The sequence below is a fragment of the Trachemys scripta genome, chromosome 7, assembly GCF_013100865.1.
Source record: "Trachemys scripta elegans isolate TJP31775 chromosome 7, CAS_Tse_1.0, whole genome shotgun sequence".
Lineage (NCBI taxonomy): Eukaryota > Metazoa > Chordata > Testudines > Emydidae > Trachemys > Trachemys scripta.
In genome coordinates, this window is record NC_048304.1 from 84,494,417 (window position 1) to 84,514,243 (window position 19,827).

Here is a 19,827-nt window from a genome sequence, read left to right on the forward strand (position 1 = left end):
GGATGCATTTCATCAGGCCCTGGTGACTTGCAGGCATCTAACTTTTCTAAGTGATTTTTAACTTGTTCTTTTTTTATTTTATCTGCTAAACCTACCCCCTTCCCATTAGCATTCACTATGTTAGGCATTCCTTCAGACTTCTCGGTGAAGACCGAAACAAAGAAGTCATTAAGTTTCCTGTTACTGTTTCTCCCTCTTCACTAAGCAGTGGGCCTACCCTGTCTTTGGTCTTCCTCTTGCTTCTAATGTATTGATAAAAAGTCGTCTTGTTTCCCTTTATTCCCGTAGCTAGTTTGAGCTCATTTTGTGCCTTTGCCTTTCTAATCTTGCCCCTGCATTCCTGTGTTGTTTGCCTATATTCATCCTTTGTACTCTGTCCTAGTTTCCATTTTTTATATGACTCCTTTTTATTTTTTAGATCATGCAAGATCTCGTGGTTAAGCCAAGGTGGTCTTTTGCCACATTTTCTATCTTTCCTAACCAGCGGAATAGCTTGCTTTTGGGCCCTTAATAGTGTCCCTTTGAAAAACTGCCAACTCTCCTCAGTTGTTTTTCCCCCTCAGTCTTGATTCCCATGGGACCTTACCTATCAGCTCTCTGAGCTTACCAAAATCCGCCTTCCTGAAATCCATTGTCTCTATTTTGCTGTTCTCCCTTCTACCCTTCCTTAGAATTGCAAACTCTATGATTTCATGATCACTTTCACCCAGGCTGCCTTCTACTTTCAAATTCTCAACGAGTTCCTCCCTATTTGTTAAAATCAAATCTAGAACAGCTTCCCCCCAGTAGCTTTTTCAACCTTCTGAAATAAAAAGTTGTCTGCAATGCAGTCCAAGAATTTGTTGGATAGTCTCTGCCCCGCTGTGTTATTTTCCCAACATATATCCAGATAGTTGAAGTCCCCCATCACCACCAAATCTTGGCTTTGGATGATTTTGTTAGTTGCTTAAAAAAAGCCTCATCCACCTCTTCCACCTGGTTAGGTGGCCTGTAGTAGACTCCTAGCATGACATCTCCCTTGTTTTTTACCCCTTTTAGCCTAACCCAAAGACTCTCAACACTTCCGTCTCCTATGTCCATCTCTACCTCAGTCCAAGTGTGTACATTTTTAATATATAAGGCAACACCTCCTCCCTTTTCCCCCTGTCTATCCTTCCTGAGCAAGCTGTACCCATCCACACCAACATTCCAATCGTGTGTATTATCCCACCAAGTTTCAGTGATGCCAGCAATGTCATAGTTGTATTTATTTATTAGCACTTCCAGTTCTTCCTGCTTATTCCCCATACTTCTCTCATATTGACCTGGTAATGTTGCATGGGAGTTTTATGGGTTTACTGTCTGCATTGGTGCTGGATGGTGGTGGGATATCAGGGTGTGACTTCACTTGAGGGATGATATTTGAGCATGTAACCTGAGCCCAGGAGGGGGTTGGAGACAGGTGACACCTTCTGCCAGGGAAACTGGACAAAGACTGGAGGAGGAGCCGGGGGGAGGGTGGGGGTTGTGGCTGAGTGGAGACTGCTGGAGGGGGTTTCAGTTTGGAGCCGGCTGGGGAAACGGAGGGAGGCCCAGCACCGGGGTCTGGGCTCCCTACCTCCCAAGATGGACTTGATTGAGGGGTCCTGTTTTCTGTACCTACAAGCTCTGTTTTGGACTGGATTCCTGTCATCTAATAAACCTTCTGTTTTACTGGCTGGCTGAGAGTCCTGGTGATTTGCAGGAAGTAGGGGGCTGCAGGGCCCTGACTCCCCCACACTCCGTGACAGACCACAACACCCACAGCACCCATTGCATGCTTTTGTCTGGACAGTCACCAAGTTAAAACTGGTGCTAAAATAAATAGCTGTGATTGGCTAAAAGTCAAGTTACTTGGATCCTGCTAGTCCTCTGTGAATTTGGGGAAGGATCATCTTAGAGCAGTGTACTCCAAACTGTGGGGGGCATGAAGGACTTTGGGGGGGGGGAAGGTGTGTGGCAGTGCCCAGGCCAGCCCCCACTGGGGGCGAGGATGAAGCATCATGCTTCCAGCCCTGCTATGCCCCCAACCCTGTTCAGCCTCCAGTCCTGTTCTGCCCTCCAGGCATGGGGGACGTGGAAGGAGCATCATGCTTCCAGCCCTGCTCTGCCCAGGCCAACCTCCCTGCTCCGCCCCCAGACCAACCTCCCTGCTCCGCCCCCAGACCAGCTCTGACTCCAATCCCCTTCAATGCCTGGTCACACACTGCCCCCAGGCCCAGCTCTGCCTTCAGCCCAAGCTCACCTGCTGAGGAAGCCCTGGCTGTGCAGTAATGGTGTGCAGGGCCGACGAGGGGTGGGGGGGGAAAGCCGGTACAAATTACTCGGGCCCGGTGATCTGGAAGGGGGCCCGGCTTCCCCCCCACCCTCGTTGGCCCTGTTTAGCTGGTCCGCCCTTGCTGGAGGGCCTGAAAAATATTTTTCACTGGGGTCCTGATTTTGTGTGTGTGTGTGCATGTGTGTGCGTGTGCACGCGCAGATTCTGTTAATGGCAAGTGGGGGTGCAACTGGAAAAGTTTGCGCACCACTGTCTTAGAGCTTCTCAAGCAAAGTTGTCCCAGGTCCATAGGCTCTCTAGGGTATATTCCAGGAGGGCTTTGCCACTGTCCCAGAAAATGTATAAATGAAGTGCAACACCATAGGGTGTGGGTAAGACTCTATTTGAGGGGCCTGATCCACTGGATCAGCGCTATGCCCCATCTTTTAAACAGTCTCTTGAAGCAGCCCCTTTTGTGTGGCAGACCTCCCAGGGGTCCCACTCCTTCCCTCAGTGTAGGCCAGGCAGCCTCACCGCCTTGCAGATGAGCATTTGGGCTCCAGTAGTCCTGTTTCACGCTGTGATTTCTGTCCAGCGAGTCCAGATGAAATAGACTCTTGATAGAGACTTGCACGCTCTTCCGTGACTAATGCACCTCAGCAGGTATTTACAGTGACACTCAAGCAGTGTTTTCAAAACAGAGTAGGATTTATTAGACAGCTGGCACACAGCATTGCAAGTCCCTAAGTTAGCACAGAGAAATAAAGGTTAAAGCATAGTCCATTCTGGCCAAACCAGCACAAACTACCAGCCAGGTTATAGTGGATTGCGTCTTCGGCTCTGTCTGTCTCTCTCTCTCTGATTCCTTTGCAGCCAGCTTCCTCCAGGAGCCAACTCCTTATTCCCTGCCTGTGTCTCAGTCTTTTGTTCTTGAGCTGAAGTCTCTGCTCAGCTTCCCTGCTGAGAGGTGGGGAGCAAACTGCCTTCCTCTTGCTCAGTGGGTTTTAGGTGTCACTGTTTGGTCATTGGGACTTTTCCATTGTCTTTTGGGGATTCTGCATCGATATATCGCTTTCAGCATGTTCCAGCCAATCCCTGAACAGCTCTATTCACCGCAGCCCAGACAGCAAGGTGACACCCTCACTCACCTCATGTTCTGCTCTGTCCCCAAGAGCAGAGCTCATACTCTTAACTGTGCAAAGCGCAGAGGGAAACTGAGGCACACAGGATTCATAAAAATATTACAGAAAAGTCCCACTTTGTGACAGGTCCTTAGAACAACTGAATACAAAACTGAGGTCTCTCCGCGAAGTGGTTGGAAAGACCTGATTCCGGTGATTCACACCGTTTTAATCTCTTAGCAGAAGCACCCTTGACTGGGGTCCCCCCTAAGTTTTGAAAGCCCTGCTGATGTTTCAGTAGCTGCTAGGTTCCTGCTGCGTGGATCTGCAGTGTATAAGTGTGAGGAAGGGTGGAACAGGCAGATGAAGGAGGCCAGTGAAAATGGGGCTCCGATAAGATCACAGCTATTAGCTTGCAGATGGAGGCCCAGACCCACAGTTGTGCACACACTGGGCTTACAATCAATTCCTTCAGCATTAAAAGCCAGCCACCGGCCCTGATTGAAGAGCACAAGTTTAATGGACTGAGAGCCTGGAAAGAGGCCAAGAAAGGCCCGATCAATTTCTACATTTACTAAAACTGATCACTAGCAAAACAAATAAATAAAATAAAAAGCTACATCTGTCAATCAAAAAATTGCCAATTTTCTCCAAGGGCACTATACACAAAATCTCGTCTCTACCCAAACTCTCAGCTCTTTTGTGACTGACTCTGGTAGCAGGATTGAGTGGCTGCATGCGCTGTGAAAGCTTCTAGGATTTGTTTACTTGCTACAATGGGAAGCAGGAAAAGAGAGGGAAGTAGGCAACAAGAAACCCAGGCGAATAATTATTATATTACCAAAGCACCTAGAATCCTTACTCATGAACCAGGACCCTATTGTGCTAGGCGCTGTATAAAAACATTTATTTTACTATACTATCTATGGAAAGCCAGCCAAAATAAAAGGAGACTGAGGAAATCTGAGAGCACACATGCAATTTGTATATTACACAATAGTATTTTAGTATGAAGTGCAACTGGGCTACAACCTATTTCTGTGTGTAAGTTTTCTCCACTGGCACCTCTCAGAGCAGTTCTAGTTATGAGCTATAATTTTATTTAAGAGTCTATTTCCATCCCCTAATGCATTTAGATAACTTCCACTAACACCCAGGACTCTGATTCTCTGTTGCCCTCTAGACCTAAACTGGTGCAAAGTGGGTGTCAGACACTACTGTTCTGGTCTGGTAACAGTTTACACTTTGCACTGGTGTAAGTAACTAAAACATGTTGCTGGGCAATGGAGAACTAGGCCCTCAAGCGTCAAGAGATCTCTGCTGAGGCTTGAACTTTCAAATTGCTGTGCTGAGCTCTCCCTGGGCGATGCTACTTTGAGAGTGGAGGGCATTCAGCACTTTTTCAAGATCAGATCCTTGCTCTGGAAAATTTCACGGCAGAAAACCTTCTCCTCCCTCGTTTGCATATAAAGCCACTCCAGCTTCCCTACATGAGAGAAGGCACACAGGATCTGATGGAGAATGAGCCACATAGTTTGGTATCCTGAATTGATATCTTAAACAAACACATCACACACTTCCCAAGTGAATGTTGCATATTTTCCCCACTTCTTTTCTTTTGAAAAAAGTTCCATTGTCCCAGGTGATCTGGATCTTTTTCTCAGTTGGGCAACTTCAAACACACTTCATAGCCAGAATGGGTGCCTGTTAGCCATTCTGTGTGCCTCCTCCTTCCCCCGGTCACTTTCACACACCCCAAACAGGCCTGGAAACACAATGCAATCTGCTCATTAACATAAGTGAGGCAAACTCACCCACGGGGGTATCCTCATTGATCAGCAGGTACGTGTCAAAGAAATAGTTGATGAAGTACGGCAGCCGATTGCTCAGACCTGAAAGGATGAAGAAAAATAAGGTTTTAAATTTATTTTATCCTATATAATTTGATTGGAAGGAGGTTGTGGTAGAGGACTACTCAGAACAAACAGCTGGCAGTGCCCTGGGATCAGCCCTAACTCTCTGTGAGGCCAGCAGCAAGTCACTCAATCTTCCTGTGCCTTAAATCAACAGACCTTGGGAGACAAGACAGTCTTTGTGAGACAAACCAGTCCTTGCTTACACACAGCCCCCATACCTGAAGCAAATACTCACCAGCAACTACACAACACACAACAAAAACACCATCCCAGGAACCAAACCCTGCAACAAACCCCGGTGCCAACTCTGTCCACATACCAACTCAAGGGACACCATCATAGGACCTAACCGCATCAGAGGCTCATTCACCTGCACATCTACCAATGTGATATATGCCATCATGTGCCAGCAATGTCCCTCTGTCATGTACATTGGCCAAACCTGACAGTCTCTATGCAAAAAAATAAACAGACACAAATGATACATCAAGAATTATAACATTCAAAAAACAGTAGGAGAACACTTCAACCTCCTGGACACTCAATTACAGACCTAAAAGTGGCAATTCTTCAACAACAAAAAACTTCAAAAACAGACTCAAACGTGAAACTGCAGAACTGGAATTAATTTGCAATTACATATTAGACCTGAATAAAGACTGGAAGTGGTTGGGTCCTTACAAAACCTAATTTCCCCCTACTGTTACTCACACCTTCTTGTCAACTGTTTGAAATGGGCCACTCTCATTACCACTACAAAAGTGATTTTTCCTCCCTTGGTATCCTACTGTTAATTGAATTGTCTCGTTAGACTGACCTCCCACTTGATATGGCAACTCCCATCTTTTCATGTTCTGGGTATTTATACCTGCTACTGTATTTTCCACTCCATGCATCTGATGAAGTGGGCTGTAGCCCACGAAAGCTTATGCCCGAATACATTTGTTAGTTTATAAGGTGCCACAAGGACTCCTCGTTTTCACAGCTTGAGGGACTCACCTGGTCCAATTCCTCACCCAACTGCCTGTGATAGCAGACAGGGTCACACTGTATGCAATGTAGCTGTAGCCATGTTGGTCCCAGGATATTAGAGAGGAAAGGTGGATGAGGTAATATCTTTTATTGGACCAACTTCTGTTGGTGAGAGAGAAAGAGAGAGACAAGCTTTCGAGCTTACACCAAACTCTTCATCAGGTCTGGGAAAGGTACCCCCAGAGTCACAGCTAAATGCAAGGGGAAGCAGACTGTTTAGTGTATGTAGTTAGCACATATTGTAAGGGACCATTCACGATAGAGTGTCCCGTTAACACCTCTGCAGTCATAGGACACAGATCACTCTATATCTGACCTCTCAGTCCCCATCCTCAAAGGAAACCTGCACAACACTTTCAAAAGATGAGCCTGGGAGCTTACATTTATTACTCAGCACGAAAAATCATGGGCTGAACAGAGGCACTGGATTTATGGGTTTTGTCCTATGACTGCAGAGGGATTAATGGGGCACTCTACCTGTGTAAGCTCGACCAACAGAAATTGGTCCAATAAAAGATATTACCTCACCCACCGTGTCTCTCTAGAGTTACACGGTCTCATTTCTGAGAAACAAATAGGGCCCATTATTGAAATTGGTTTTCGTGGTTTCATGACTGAACCAGAAGCTGCTGAACAAAGTGGGAAGCTTCATTTTACACACAGGGTGTTCAGATATCCCAGTGTGGAGAACTGCAGAGATACTTAAGCCTTAGGGTGACCAGATGTCCCAATTTTATAGTGACAGTCCTGATTTTTGGCTCTTTTTCTTGTATAGGCTCCTATTACCCCCCACCCTCGTCCAGATTTTTCCACACTTGCTGTCTGGTCACCCCATTAAGCCTAGTCTACACCTAAAACTTACATTGACCTAGCTACATTGCTCAGGGCTCTGAAAAATGTCAATGCCCTGTGCAGTGTAATTAGGTCAACCTAACTCCCGCTGTAGATGCAGCTAAGTCGATGGAAGAATTCTTCCTTAGACCTAGTTGCTGCCTCTCGGAGAGGTGGATTTACTATAGCCACAGAGAAAACCCTTCTGTCGCTGTAGTGTCTACAGTATAGTCATGTAGCTGCAGCTATAGTACTTGGTGTGTAGATAGACCCTGAGACACTACGCAAAGGAAATTAATGACAGGGGAGGAAGGGTTGGTAGGGACATGGCCAGGAGCCTTTTGATCCAGTTGCATCTCTCCCCTGCCCCAGGGGCTCAGATGAGGATGCACAGTAGATAAAGCACAAAGCAGACCAGAACAAAACAAAGGGAAGAATACCCTAGCAGCCCAAACCTGTCACTGCGCTGCGGCTGACTCAGACCAGATTGATTTAAGAGGGGCACAGAGACAGAGATTCAGAATGCAGCCAGTGACCAGGGCCTTTTTGCAGGGTGAAGACGGCGGGAGCAGCAGCACAGGGATGGGAGACAGCAATTATTGTTTTAGTGCATGATTAATATCTCGCATTGTTCCCATGGCTGAGAGCCTTTTGCCTCGTCAGCCTTAATTCTGCCAAAGCGTCACTTTTTCCTCGTCGCGCTGTACTAATTGCCTCTTTTCGCCTTTAATAACCAGGCTCAGTTATTTCAACCCCGTTTACTTAGCGAAAGCAAGGCTGAGAGCACGTGCGCCCGTCCCCAAAACCACAGCGGTTGCCACTCCACGGGCTAGGGCTTATTAGTTCTGAGAAAGTTCAGGCCAGACCACGTGGACCAACAACTGCCACCCGAGCCGTGGGAAAGATTAACTATTGCCGATTTATCATGGGAGCAAGGGCAGAGATGGGATGCAAGGTGGCAGGAGAGAGATGCAGCAGGTTTCCAAGAGGACCTAGTGCATTTGACAGATGGGTGTTCCTTGATTTCCAGCCAGGGCTGAAACAGCCAGTGCACTCACTTATTAAGAGATGCAGTTTAACTGCCAGACAACAAACATTATTGAACAAGGGAAGTGGAGATTTTAATTGGCCCGTCAGAAGTGTTTTGCATCTGATTTCTGTGGGCTCCAGTTTCTGGCTCACCCGGAAAGCAGGGGTGAGTGACTGCAGGAGCCAGGTTCTGAATACAATGTCCGGCTGCCTCTTGGAGCACCGTGCAGTCTGACCTGGAAGCAATTACCAAACCAGTCGGGGTCAACTCAGCCAGTCCAGATCGTTGCCTCAATCGTTAGCCCAGCTCTACTAGAAAAGCCAAGGAAATGCCACAGATGGCATCCAGGGGGAAACATGAGCATGGCCCAGGACTGAGACGGAGGAGGTCTGGGTTCAATTTCCTTGCTGTGCACAGACTGCCTGAATAACCTCCTGCCCATCACACTCTGTGCCTCAGCTCCCCAGCATTAAAAACGAGAACAATTATACTCTCGTTCTACCACTTTGTCTGTTTATTCTGCAAGCTCTTCAGGGCCACCTAGCACACCAGGGACTGGATCTTGGTTAGGGTCTTCAGGCACTATTGGAAAACAAAGTAATCAAGATTTCCCTCAAAGTAACTTTACACACTGAAACTAGGTCTTATCTAACAGCAGCAAAAAGCTGGAGAGGAAGTGCTGGAGGATGGGCTATAGTGCCTTTGAATAGTTCCCCTGCCTTTGAATTTCCTGCACTGTCCTCTGCCCCACGGCCCATTAGTTTTGTATGCTCCCAGTCAATTCCATGCTGAAATACGAATTTGTGAATGTGCGAAGTAGCCACATTGCGTAAGCAGTATTGCCTATGCCAGGTAATAAAAAAATCTGGAGTCAGACAACCCAAAATCATGAGATTTTTGTAAATAATACATTTAAGGATGTTTTATTTGCCTTCTGGTGTTTGAGCCTTTAGGGGGGCACATTTTCAAGCTCTCCTCAACCACAAGGGCTAGAAAGTTTGTTTGTTGTTTTGTGGGCCGCTGCAAAATCCTACCTCAGCGCCACATAGTGGTGTAGCAGTGACCCTGGCCATCTGACAGCTATGGTAGCGGTGCATATGCCCTGGTAGGTCTAATCATGCTACAAAGGTGTCGGACTATCCAATCCAGGGAGGGGGATTGCTCTCTCAGAAAGAGTGCTTTTCCTTCTTCATAGAGGTTGAAGGCTAGCTAAGCTTGAGGAGGTATGCATGCCTGCCTGCCTAGCCAGTGGGATGGCTTGAAGTTAATGGCTAAAACAACACAAGTAAATGGGTTTTAGTTCCCTGCGCGTTATCGAACCGTTCTACGGTGGCAGAGTGGAAATTGAGCGACGAAAGGCTGCTAAAAATGTCAGGTGGTAGGCCAACCTGGAAAAGAACAACCCTCGCTGTGTGTACTTACAATCGTAGGTTGCTGGTGAGGGAAGAAACGTTAAACCATCTGATGAGGGAGAAGAAAAGGATAAGATGCGATATCCTTGGTGTCAGCGAAACCTGACGAAAGAAGGAGTTGGAAGTCAACTGGAAGGATGGAAGCACTGTGAGGCTTGGAAAGGGAGATGGAGTTAGAAATGTTGGAGGAGTCAGATTTATCGTCAGTAAGGATTGGTCTTTGAAAGTCATATCATGCCAGCTAATATCATCACATATTGGCATGTTGCCTCTTCAGATGGAGTCAAAAGCTACCCTCAAGGTCATCCAGGCCTACGCTCCCACAAGTGCAAGTGAGGACGAAGAAGTGGAAGAATTCTACTGAGAGCTCGAAAAAGCCCTCACACAAAAGTCTATTTACACTGTCACAATGGGAGATTTTAATGCCAAGGTTGGGCGAGGGAAAGCTGGTGAAAAGTTCATAGGGAAATACAGCAGTGGCGAAAGGAATGAAAGAGGAGAAAGGCTGGTAGCAATGGCAGCAATGAAAGAACTGTATGCAGCAAACACCTAGTACAAAAAGAAGACCGCAAGAAGGTGGACATGGGTCGCGCCAAATGCGAAGAGCAAGAATGAAAATCGACTATATTTTAGTCAACGAAAGGTGCATCGTTCAAGACGTCTCTGTGTTGCAGCCTTTCAACACCGGCAGTGACCATCGCCTGCTTAGAGCAAAGTTGATTTTCGATGAAGTGGTGGAAAAGAAGGCGTTACAGATGGCAAACAGGAAACAGCGGCCGAAGACATTCGATGAAGCAAAGCTGAAGAAAGCGATTTCTGGGTTTGACTGGAGCCAGACGGAAAAGTGTGATGAGGTCTATAGCATCTTTGCTGACAAGCTGAGATGTTGCATAAAAGCAGCTGAAATTGAAAAGCTGAAGGCGGCAAAGGGAAGAATCTCGAATGCAACGAAAAGCTTGTTGGAGAAGCGGAGAAAAATGAAAAGAAACTCGGATAACAGCCTCGAGTACTCCATTCTGTGCAAGCTTATACGGCGAAAACTGAAGGATGACTGAGAACTTCTGGAAAGAAAAGCTCCCCAAAACAGCTGAATTATGCAAGAGCCTCAAGACATGCAAGCGGTAATTGACGCAGAATAGATTGAGCGTAACAGCATTGAAGAACAAGGACGGAGAGACAGTAACCAACAGGGCAGGGATGGAGTTGGTCTGCTAGGACTTCTATACAGAACTGTTCAAATCAAGAATCAACATCCCTCTCCCAATGCTCCAAGAGTCAGAAGAACACGTCCCCCCAATAATCGTCAGCAAAGTCTGAAGCACACTACACCAGATGAAGAAGGGAAAAGCTCCAGGCAAAGATGGAATAACATCAGAAATGATTTCTGCAGGAGGCAAAAAACTTTGGAAGGCCCTCGCTTTAAGATTCAGTTGATATCTTGAAGAAGGAAAAATACCATCAAGCTGGAAGGAGTCGAATACCATCTTGCTGTACAAGAAGGGCAATAGAGAAAATCTTAAGAACTACCACCCTATATGCCTGCTCTCTCAAGGCTACAAGCTTTTTACAAAGGTGATAATGAACTGACTCTCACAGAGTCTGGTTGAACAACAGCCGAGAGAACAGGAAGGGTTTCAAAGAAATTTTAGCACGATCGACCATATATTTACCCTTAGCCAGCTCCTAGAAAGAGCAAGGGAATACAAACTCCCGCTGTGCATTGCTTTCATCGACTATGAAAAGGCCTTCGATAGCATCAAGTTTAATGCCATATTAAACGCGCTCTCAGAGCAGGACATTAACACGCAGTACATCAGTTTGTTGAAGGAAGCGAATACTGGATGTTCAACAGACATTACTCTCCTCAAAACTCCCCTCCACATACCAATCGAGAAAGGTGTAAAACAAAGATACGATTTCACCAAAACTATTCACCACCTGCCTCAAAATGGTTATGAATAAGATCAATTGGAGGAGTGGTGTCAACATAAACGGAGAACGATTATCGTCCATGAATCTGAGATGAGATATCGTACTAATTGCTGAAAGCACCAACCAAAACATGCTATGAAGACTCGACAAGAAAAGCAGTCAGGTCGGCCTGAAAATGAACCACTGCAAAATGAAATACATGCAATCAGACATCTTAGGAAAAGCCCAAATAACGGTAACAGGAGAAGAAATCAAAGAAGTGGAACAGTACATATATTTGGGCCAAGAATTTAATATGAGCCAAGATCTGAACAGAGAACTCTCGTGAAGGATTCGGGCAAGATGGTGTGCATTTAATTCCATCAAGGATGTCCTCAAAGGAAAAATTGACAAGACCACACATACAAATATCTTCAATTCAACAGTGCTGCCAGCCATGCCGTATGGCAGTGAAGCGTGGACACTGATGAAGAGAGAAGAGCAGCGGCTGTTGGTAGCTGAAAGGGCAATGGAACGAGCTATGTGGGGAATTTCCCTTCTGGATAGTATCCCAAATGAAATGATCAGAGAATGCAGTGGTGTGAAAGATATTGTCATGGAAAGCAGATATAAGAAGATGCGATGGGCGGGCCATACAACATGGCTCACGGATAATAGGTGGACCACAATCATTGCTGAGTGGTACCGGGGGAACAGAAAAGACAATCCAGTCGGCCTCCGAGAAGATGGGAAGAGGACATTGTTGAACGTGGAGAAGAAAGGCAAGCGTGCGAGAATGGCGGATGTGTTGTGATCAGTGCAGTCCCAACGACAGCTGAAGACCAATCGATCCAGGTGTTTCGCAGGAGGAAGTGGGATTTAAAAAAAGGAAAGCTGAAATTCTTACTAGCGCCATGACTCCAAGAGCCGAGGCTTTAAGGAAGTTAAGCCTTGTGACAAAACCACAAGCGTTGGCAACCCTGCAAAGAGCTGCAAGGCAGGGATCTGGAATGCAGGGTGCTGCAGTAAACGCTAGGACCAGGTGGGTGCTGTGTTAAACTTATACCAGGTTTAAATAAAAATAATTTTGTAGTGTTAAATATATGCTCTCCATGCCTTCCGAGGGAGGACCCCACAGGCAGGAGCTTGCATTCAGAAGGACATAGGGCCAGCTGGCTAAAGGGAAGCCAACAGGGAGGTGCCTTGACAGCCATGCTGAGCCCATCAAATCCTGACTGTGTATGACTGAGACAGGTGGATAGACAGAAACATACGTCTCAGAAGCACGTTGGAGCCTAGGCATCAGACACCCAAAAAAGGCAGGACTGCAGAGTTCAACTTTTGGGACTGATATTTCTTTGCTGGAAAACTCAAGAGAGAAAACCATGAAATTCTGGGCATTTGATTGTTAGGCGATAGTGGCAACGAAATTGAGAAGAGGAACAGAACCTCCACTCTCCAGCAAGCCAACTGCTAATTCAGCAGAGAATGGTTGTGAAGAACCAGCTTAGTGCAAAGCTTAGCAACAGCTTGCACTTGCTTTCCTAGCTCTTCTCTGCTTCCTCAATACTGTTCACTAGCATCCCTGCACCCTGCACCAGGGGACATTTCAACATACTCAGTTGCCACCTAAGGATCATTAATGCCCTCTAGTTGCATGGACTAGCAAGGTCACACTCATTTTAAGACAAGAGCATCCTGCTTGTGCACCAAACTCATCTTTCTGCAGTTTTCTTGGCTTCACCTTCCTATTGGATTTCCCTTAGGGAAAAGTAGAAGGTAATAAAAAATGGATACCTTTTCTATAGGGTTTTTGAACAACTCTATAGAACCTGACAGAGAAGTGACTCTGCTATAAAATTTTACAGGACAGTTACAAAAACCCTGTGTAAGTAATAGAGAAGAATAACTTTACTGTAAGTATTTTCCATAGAACCCTAATAAGTTTCTGTAGAAATGTATTTGTTTCATCTCAAATTTGATAGGACTCATTTTTAAGGGAGAAACGTCCAGCCTCTATGCTAGCTGCATACACAGGATGAAAGGAGAGCTGTGTGCTTAGATCCCTTATACATTTGCATGCCTCTGAACTTGGAGACTCATGGCCTCCATTTCCCACAGCCCACCCCAGCTCCTTATCTCCACAGGCCCACCTTTTGATGGCGGATCTGTACTAGAGACACTCTACAGCTGAAGTATCTGTTGGTCCCTGGTGCTCTTGCAACAAACAATGCCTGTTACACCAACAGCCACCACAGTCAGTGGGGACTGAACCCAGGATCATCAGCATCCTCTCCCCCAAAAAACAAACAAAATAAACCACCACACCACAGGGCTCTAACACTGAGAACTCTGTTAGCGCTGAGTAACAGCTATAGAGTCACTAGGGCCAGCCACCACAGGGAGACAGGATCCTCATTACACTGCTCCTACATGCTCCCAAAATACCTGTGAAACCAGTTATAAGGAAACATTTCTCTCTCCCCAACTAGTATCTTGGTTCTCACCTCAGGTGGCTACTCTAGACCAAGTCTTTCCATTGGCTGATCAGTTGTGATGTCATAGTTTGTGAGCTTACAACAATGTCCATGAAGTGTTATAGGAGGAGGAGGTATAAACACTGGGTGCTCTATGCTGCCAGTAGAAGAGGTTGGCTGACTGACACAGATGCTGGCCTTAGCCTGGTGGAGAAGATGGGAAGGAGCAGGGAAGGGTTGTCACTTAACCACAGAGAAGTAGTGGTTTCATTACACAGCAAAAACTAAAAGGAAAAGAAAGCCAGAAATAAAGATTCTGGGGAGGTCCAACTAGCTTGAACAAGGTGCCCTGATTTCAGTTTCTGAGTTTGGGGATGTTTAATAGCAGTGAATGGTGAATTGCTAGCATTGGAGATAAAGGGCAAAGGGGCAAATGGAGTGAGAAAAGCTCACAATCATGTGTCTGCAGGAAAGTGATGCATTGCCAAGCTGCCAAAACCTGTAGGGAGCGAGAACAGGCAGGAAAACAAAAAGCCTCAGCACCCTTAAGGTGACAAACTTATAACAGGGAAGAAAAATGGGCAAAGAGGAAGATTTAGCACTTGCAAATTAAAGATACAGAGTGGAAAAAGGATTGGGGGCAATAATTAACATCAATGTCTTACCTCTTTAAATACTGGATTCAAATTCAGATTGTCACAACACCAGCCAAAACAAGCTTGGTGCTTTCAGTCTATTCCCAAGTGTCTGATATCCCCACATAAGTGAGCATGACAGACAGACAGCCAGCCTGGGAGAGACTCCCAGTCTAGGGCTGCAGTGAAGTGAAGGGGCAGAGATCTAATAGGTGCTGGAGCTAGAGTTTCTGGGGGTGCTGCTGCACCCCTGGCTTGAAGTAGTTTCCATTATATACTGTGTTTACGGTTCAGTTCAATGGCTCTCAGCTCCCCTTTTATAAACATTGTTCCAGTACCTCAGAGATCTATGTTGGAAGCTTTGATGTGCCTGGTTCTAGCTGGTGATTTTGGATGCATACTTTCCAAGGTACCAAAATTCACCTTTAGAAATATGGAAACAAAAGCAACCTAAGGAGCATCAAGCATTTAGCATACAGGAATGGAGTTGGGAAACCTACGTACTCACTCATCTGGGCTCCCACAGCTACCTCTTGTGTCACTTACCCTCTCCCTAAAATAGGGATAATGCTTTTCCCATGGCTACCAGACAGGAGCATAGGGAGGGTTACATGATCAGTATTTGTGAAGTACCTTGAGGACTCCAGTGCTAAGCACCTGGAAAAATAGCAGCACACACAGACAAAATGGTTCATTCAATGCTAATTACTTTTCCGGAGGGTTAGAAGTCCATGCATACTGATTGGTGTTCCAGGGTGGGAGCTTACGAGGTGGAAGATAAAATTCACAAGACCAAAAAGACCTTCTCTGTGGCCATGCAATTTTTTAAAATGGTAGTTGAAAGTACTTGCCGATAATGGACCACTAAAGTCTCTGCACGCCCTGCTGGGCAGCAGCTTTCTGAGATCATCTGCCACATATAAAGCAGACCTCTGAGTAACAGGCATTTCATTTCAAGCCCCTAGTGGGCAGTTTTTTCTAAAGACTGAGTGGCCTTGGCTTTGTAGAGGAGATTCATCTTGATTCGTGTGATGCCTTATTTATATTATACAGTATATTAGAAATCATGGTTACAGCTTCTAAACCAGCTGTATCAGGATGTTTGATGTATTTGAGCTGCCAGATCACAGACCATCCATGATCCAGCTACAGTGCTTAGATACCCCAGGGATAAGCACCTGAGATAGACAGAGCTAGGATGGGGTTCTGAAGCAGGACTTCTCTCTTCTGTGCAACCCAGTGTAAAGAGCGAGTTGGGTCTCTGACATGATGGCTGTCCCCAAGAAGATGGGCTGTCAAAATTCATATGAGAAGGAAAAAGAAGTGCTGGAGGGGTGGGTGGGGGAGGGAGAAATCTTTGGGATACAAACAAATGTAGGTCAGAGATACAGGGCCTGAAGAACAGGAGTCATCCGGAAACCATTTGGAATCAATTTAAATACATACATATAGGCTTGATTCTCAGCTGCTCACAGTAGGCACAGTGCTCAGGAGAAGGCAGCAAAAATGGCTGTAATGCACCTTTCCACTCGCCTAAATCCTGGGGCCAGCCAGGAGATAAATAGCCCCCCAGAGCATGTTAGAGCCATCTAGGCAGCAGTTCTCAACCAGGGGTCCGGGACCCCTGTAGGGCTGTGAGCAGGTTTCAGGGGGTCTGCCAAGCAGGGCCAGCATTAGACATCCTGGGACCCAGGGTGGAAAGTTGAAGCCCCGCTTGTGGGGCAGAAGCCCAGGGTCCCAAGCCCCACCACCACGGGCTGAAGCCGAAGCCTGACCAAACTTAACTTTGCGGGGCCCTCTGTGGCATGGGGGCCCCAACAATTGCCCTGCTTCCTACCCCGTAACGTCGGCCCTGGCTTTTATATGCAGAAAAACAGTAGTTGTACCATGGGTGGGCTGTGGAGTTTTTCTAGCATGTTGGGGGGCCTCACAAAGAAAAAGGTTGAGAACCCCTGATCTAGGGAACATTCTATTGAGCAGGGATGGCTGGCAGGGACTGCACTCCTGACCATCCCTTCTCCCCTCCCTGGCCATGCCCTTGCCTGTCCCCAGTGTGAAAGGAAGCAGGTGTCAGGCAACTATGTAGGCCTTATGCTGCTGAGGGAAATCAGGTCTTTCCCTTTAAGTCAGCTTTAAATCCTCACTGGAGTGGCACAAAGGGGACTTAATCTGGGCCAAGTATGTGGCTTATAGTTTTGCTACTGTGTTTTAGTGGGGAAACAACAATTACTTCAAGAGTGCAGTGTTATCAAAGGGAGACATGATTGCTGTTGTTTCTCAGAGAGTCACATACAGGCAAATAACCCCCCATGCTAAGAGTATCCACTCCACCAATTATTCCTGCACCAATCCCAATTTTCATGGGGTGGCGCCGTACACTTTTACAACAGATAATAAGCCACTTGAAACTTATTTGAGTCTGACATGACCCGGTACCATTTGCAGCAGGCTTGTGACATCAGGAGGTGCTGGGACAATTTGTATAGGGGGGGGGCACTGAAAGTCATTGAGCCAAACTGTAAACCCTGTATATGACAGAAACCACTACAAGCTAGGGGGTGCAGTAGCACCTTCAGCACCCCTAGTTCCAGCACCTATGCCTGACATGATGATACAGAGATCACAACAAGCTTATTCTAGGCAGCAACATTACAGCCACTGAGCCTCCAGATGCAACAATACACCATGGAGGAACGGGAGCTGCTTCTCCTATATCCCCAGCATTGAAGACACATTGGTGTTCCCAAAAAGTTGGACACCGCCACTCTGCTTTTATGGCTACCACATGGTTTAAGTACAGACAAAAATAACTTGCTTGAAAAGCTAAGCCTTGGTGTGAAGCTTGGGAGCCTTCTCACGTTGCCTGGGATCTGCATTGTGTTACATTGTTACCTTGACATGTGGGAGTTTTGCCAGGTGGGTGTTTTCGAGGGCTGCTGCTGATCTTGTCCACACTTTGTCACTAACCATTTTTGTGCATGTGAGAAATGAGCCAAACTGCTGCTAACATCATTAGCTTAGCAGGAAAGAGAAGGATTTCAGGGGGCCCACAGCAGAGCAGTCTCCTTTTCTTGCTGTGAGGTTTACATGAACCTGTAAATATCCCATTGGGATTATAAAGCTATTTCACAGTTAAGGAATGGGTGTTATTGCATGGAATATATTAAACAATTAGTTTAATAATCTTCTTGCTGAAGTCTGCTTAAACAGTGAGGAGAAAGTGCTGCCACATGCTGTGGTAATGGTCCCACTCTTATGTAGCTACTGTTGGCTTCCACTTTACATATTAGCCTTTTGTCTCCTTGTTTTAATTTCCTTTAAGTTTTATTTACTCACCCTTTAATCCTGCTGTACAGACAAACAATCATCATAAAGGAAGAAACAGTATTTTCCCTTCCACCCACACTCCCTCAGCACAGTGCTTACCTACCGCAAGATCATCAGGGATAGCTGAGAACTAGTGGCTAACTGAGAGGCCCTGTGCCCTACCCTCTTACTGGAAAAGGCTTTTGACTCTATGTACCCAAGGAAAATGATCATCTGTTGCTAATAAGTGTTACTGGAGAGTGATTTCCCCCAGTCCCTTCTCCATTGGGGTTGAAGATGATTTCCTAGTTTATACAGGACACCACCATTTATAACATCATTAAAGAAAGGCTTCCTGGCTAGAAGGTCTCAGTCTGGACCAGAAGTGAGAAAGCCAATGCCACCCCTCAACCTCTCCCTTTCCTGCCCTACTAAGGGAGTTTGGCATTTCTAGAAGTTAGCAGGCATGCTAATGTTCACTGGGTGTCACACATTCCCCTCTGGGCCTGATCCACAGAAGACAAGAGTCTGTTAGAGTCCTAGCTCTGGGGCTTAGTGCTTTACTTCAGGCTCAAGAGGCTTCTGCTTGTTTCTCTGGAGGTTCCCAGTTATGATTAAGATGATGGTGGTCACAGAAGGAAACTGGGAAAGGGGGCTGAGAATTTTGCTGGGCGAAAACCTGTTTATTGGTCCTTTTAGGAGTGTCTTTTTGTGATGTGAACACTTGTCTGCTAGGACAATTTGTGGGGGCTGGGCACCTCTGGTAATCATGCCACATATTTAAATCTCTACATGTAGGTGTAAGTGCCTGAGTTTAGGTACCACATTTGAAAATTTTGAGCTAACCTTCCAACTTGAGCATGTTAGAGATTTCCACCACTGCCGGCTTCAGCTAGAAGTCTCTCCCCTCACTTAAATCATCCTCCACTCCCACCAACCCCCTTCCAAAAAGGCAGAGTGGGGGAACATTAATGGTCTTGAATTTAATTTGTCAGGGAGAGGTAATGGGGGAATCTCCCATATTGTGCTCGCTCCCTTTTGAGACATGTTTCTTACAGTATTGTTAACAAACCCTGCGGTGCAGAAGCATAGAGGTAGATCATGTGGCTGTTGAGGAGGGTAGAAGATGTGATATTCAGAGACTATACACTGAAATGAAAGACAATTCAGTTATCAGTGCCAATGGTATTGCCGCCCCTCCACCCTAGCAATATTGCTTTAGTATTAGATACACATTCAGTGATATTAATTTTTGAGAAACACAAGGCTAAAGGGAAACCTATTATACTGATAACAGTTCTAGCATAATTGGCTGGTCATTTCTTTAATCCCAATACAGAGAAAGACCAGTCCTTCTAGGTCTAGGTGTGTGTACCACTGCCCTCTACTGGACAGAGTGAGAGGCTTCCAGAGGTGTACCTCCAGATTCCTCAAATTGGTTGAGGTAGGGGACCAGCTCCTGTATTTCCTGAGTCTTCTCCTCCACATTCCTTGTCTCACGGCTCCTTCAGCTCTCAGCAGCTTTTAGTGGGCACTCTTTTGAGAATGAAGAGCTAGAACTCATGCTGTGTAGCATCTGAAAGTTTCTAATGCCTTTAATCCTAACTCTAGGAAATCGTGAGGAGAGGAGCTACTAAAATCATGTTGGAGTTGAAGTGCAGGAGAAAAACAAGACAACAGTCAGAGGGACATGATCTTATAGTCTGGGTACTTAAGGAGGGCAGCCCTATAGAGGCAGGCTGCAGGATGACAGGTGTACCCAGCCTCAGTTTCCCTTTTTATCTGTCCACAGAAAGAACATAGTCTCTCTGTGTTTGACACAAAGCCTGCTTCTGGGCATAATTTATTAATATACACAAGTGCAGTAATTCCCTTACGGTA

General features: G+C 46.1%; 1 protein-coding gene across 1 annotated transcript in view; it reads right to left on the minus strand.

Moving 5' to 3' along the window:
• CDH23 (cadherin related 23) overlaps positions 1-19,827 on the minus strand; it is a 544,508-nt gene that overhangs the window by 466,364 nt on the left and 58,317 nt on the right. The window contains exon 4 of the mRNA XM_034775586.1: positions 5,211-5,288. Within this exon, the coding sequence (XP_034631477.1) occupies positions 5,211-5,288 (78 nt within the window). The remainder of the gene's footprint in view (positions 1-5,210; positions 5,289-19,827) is intronic.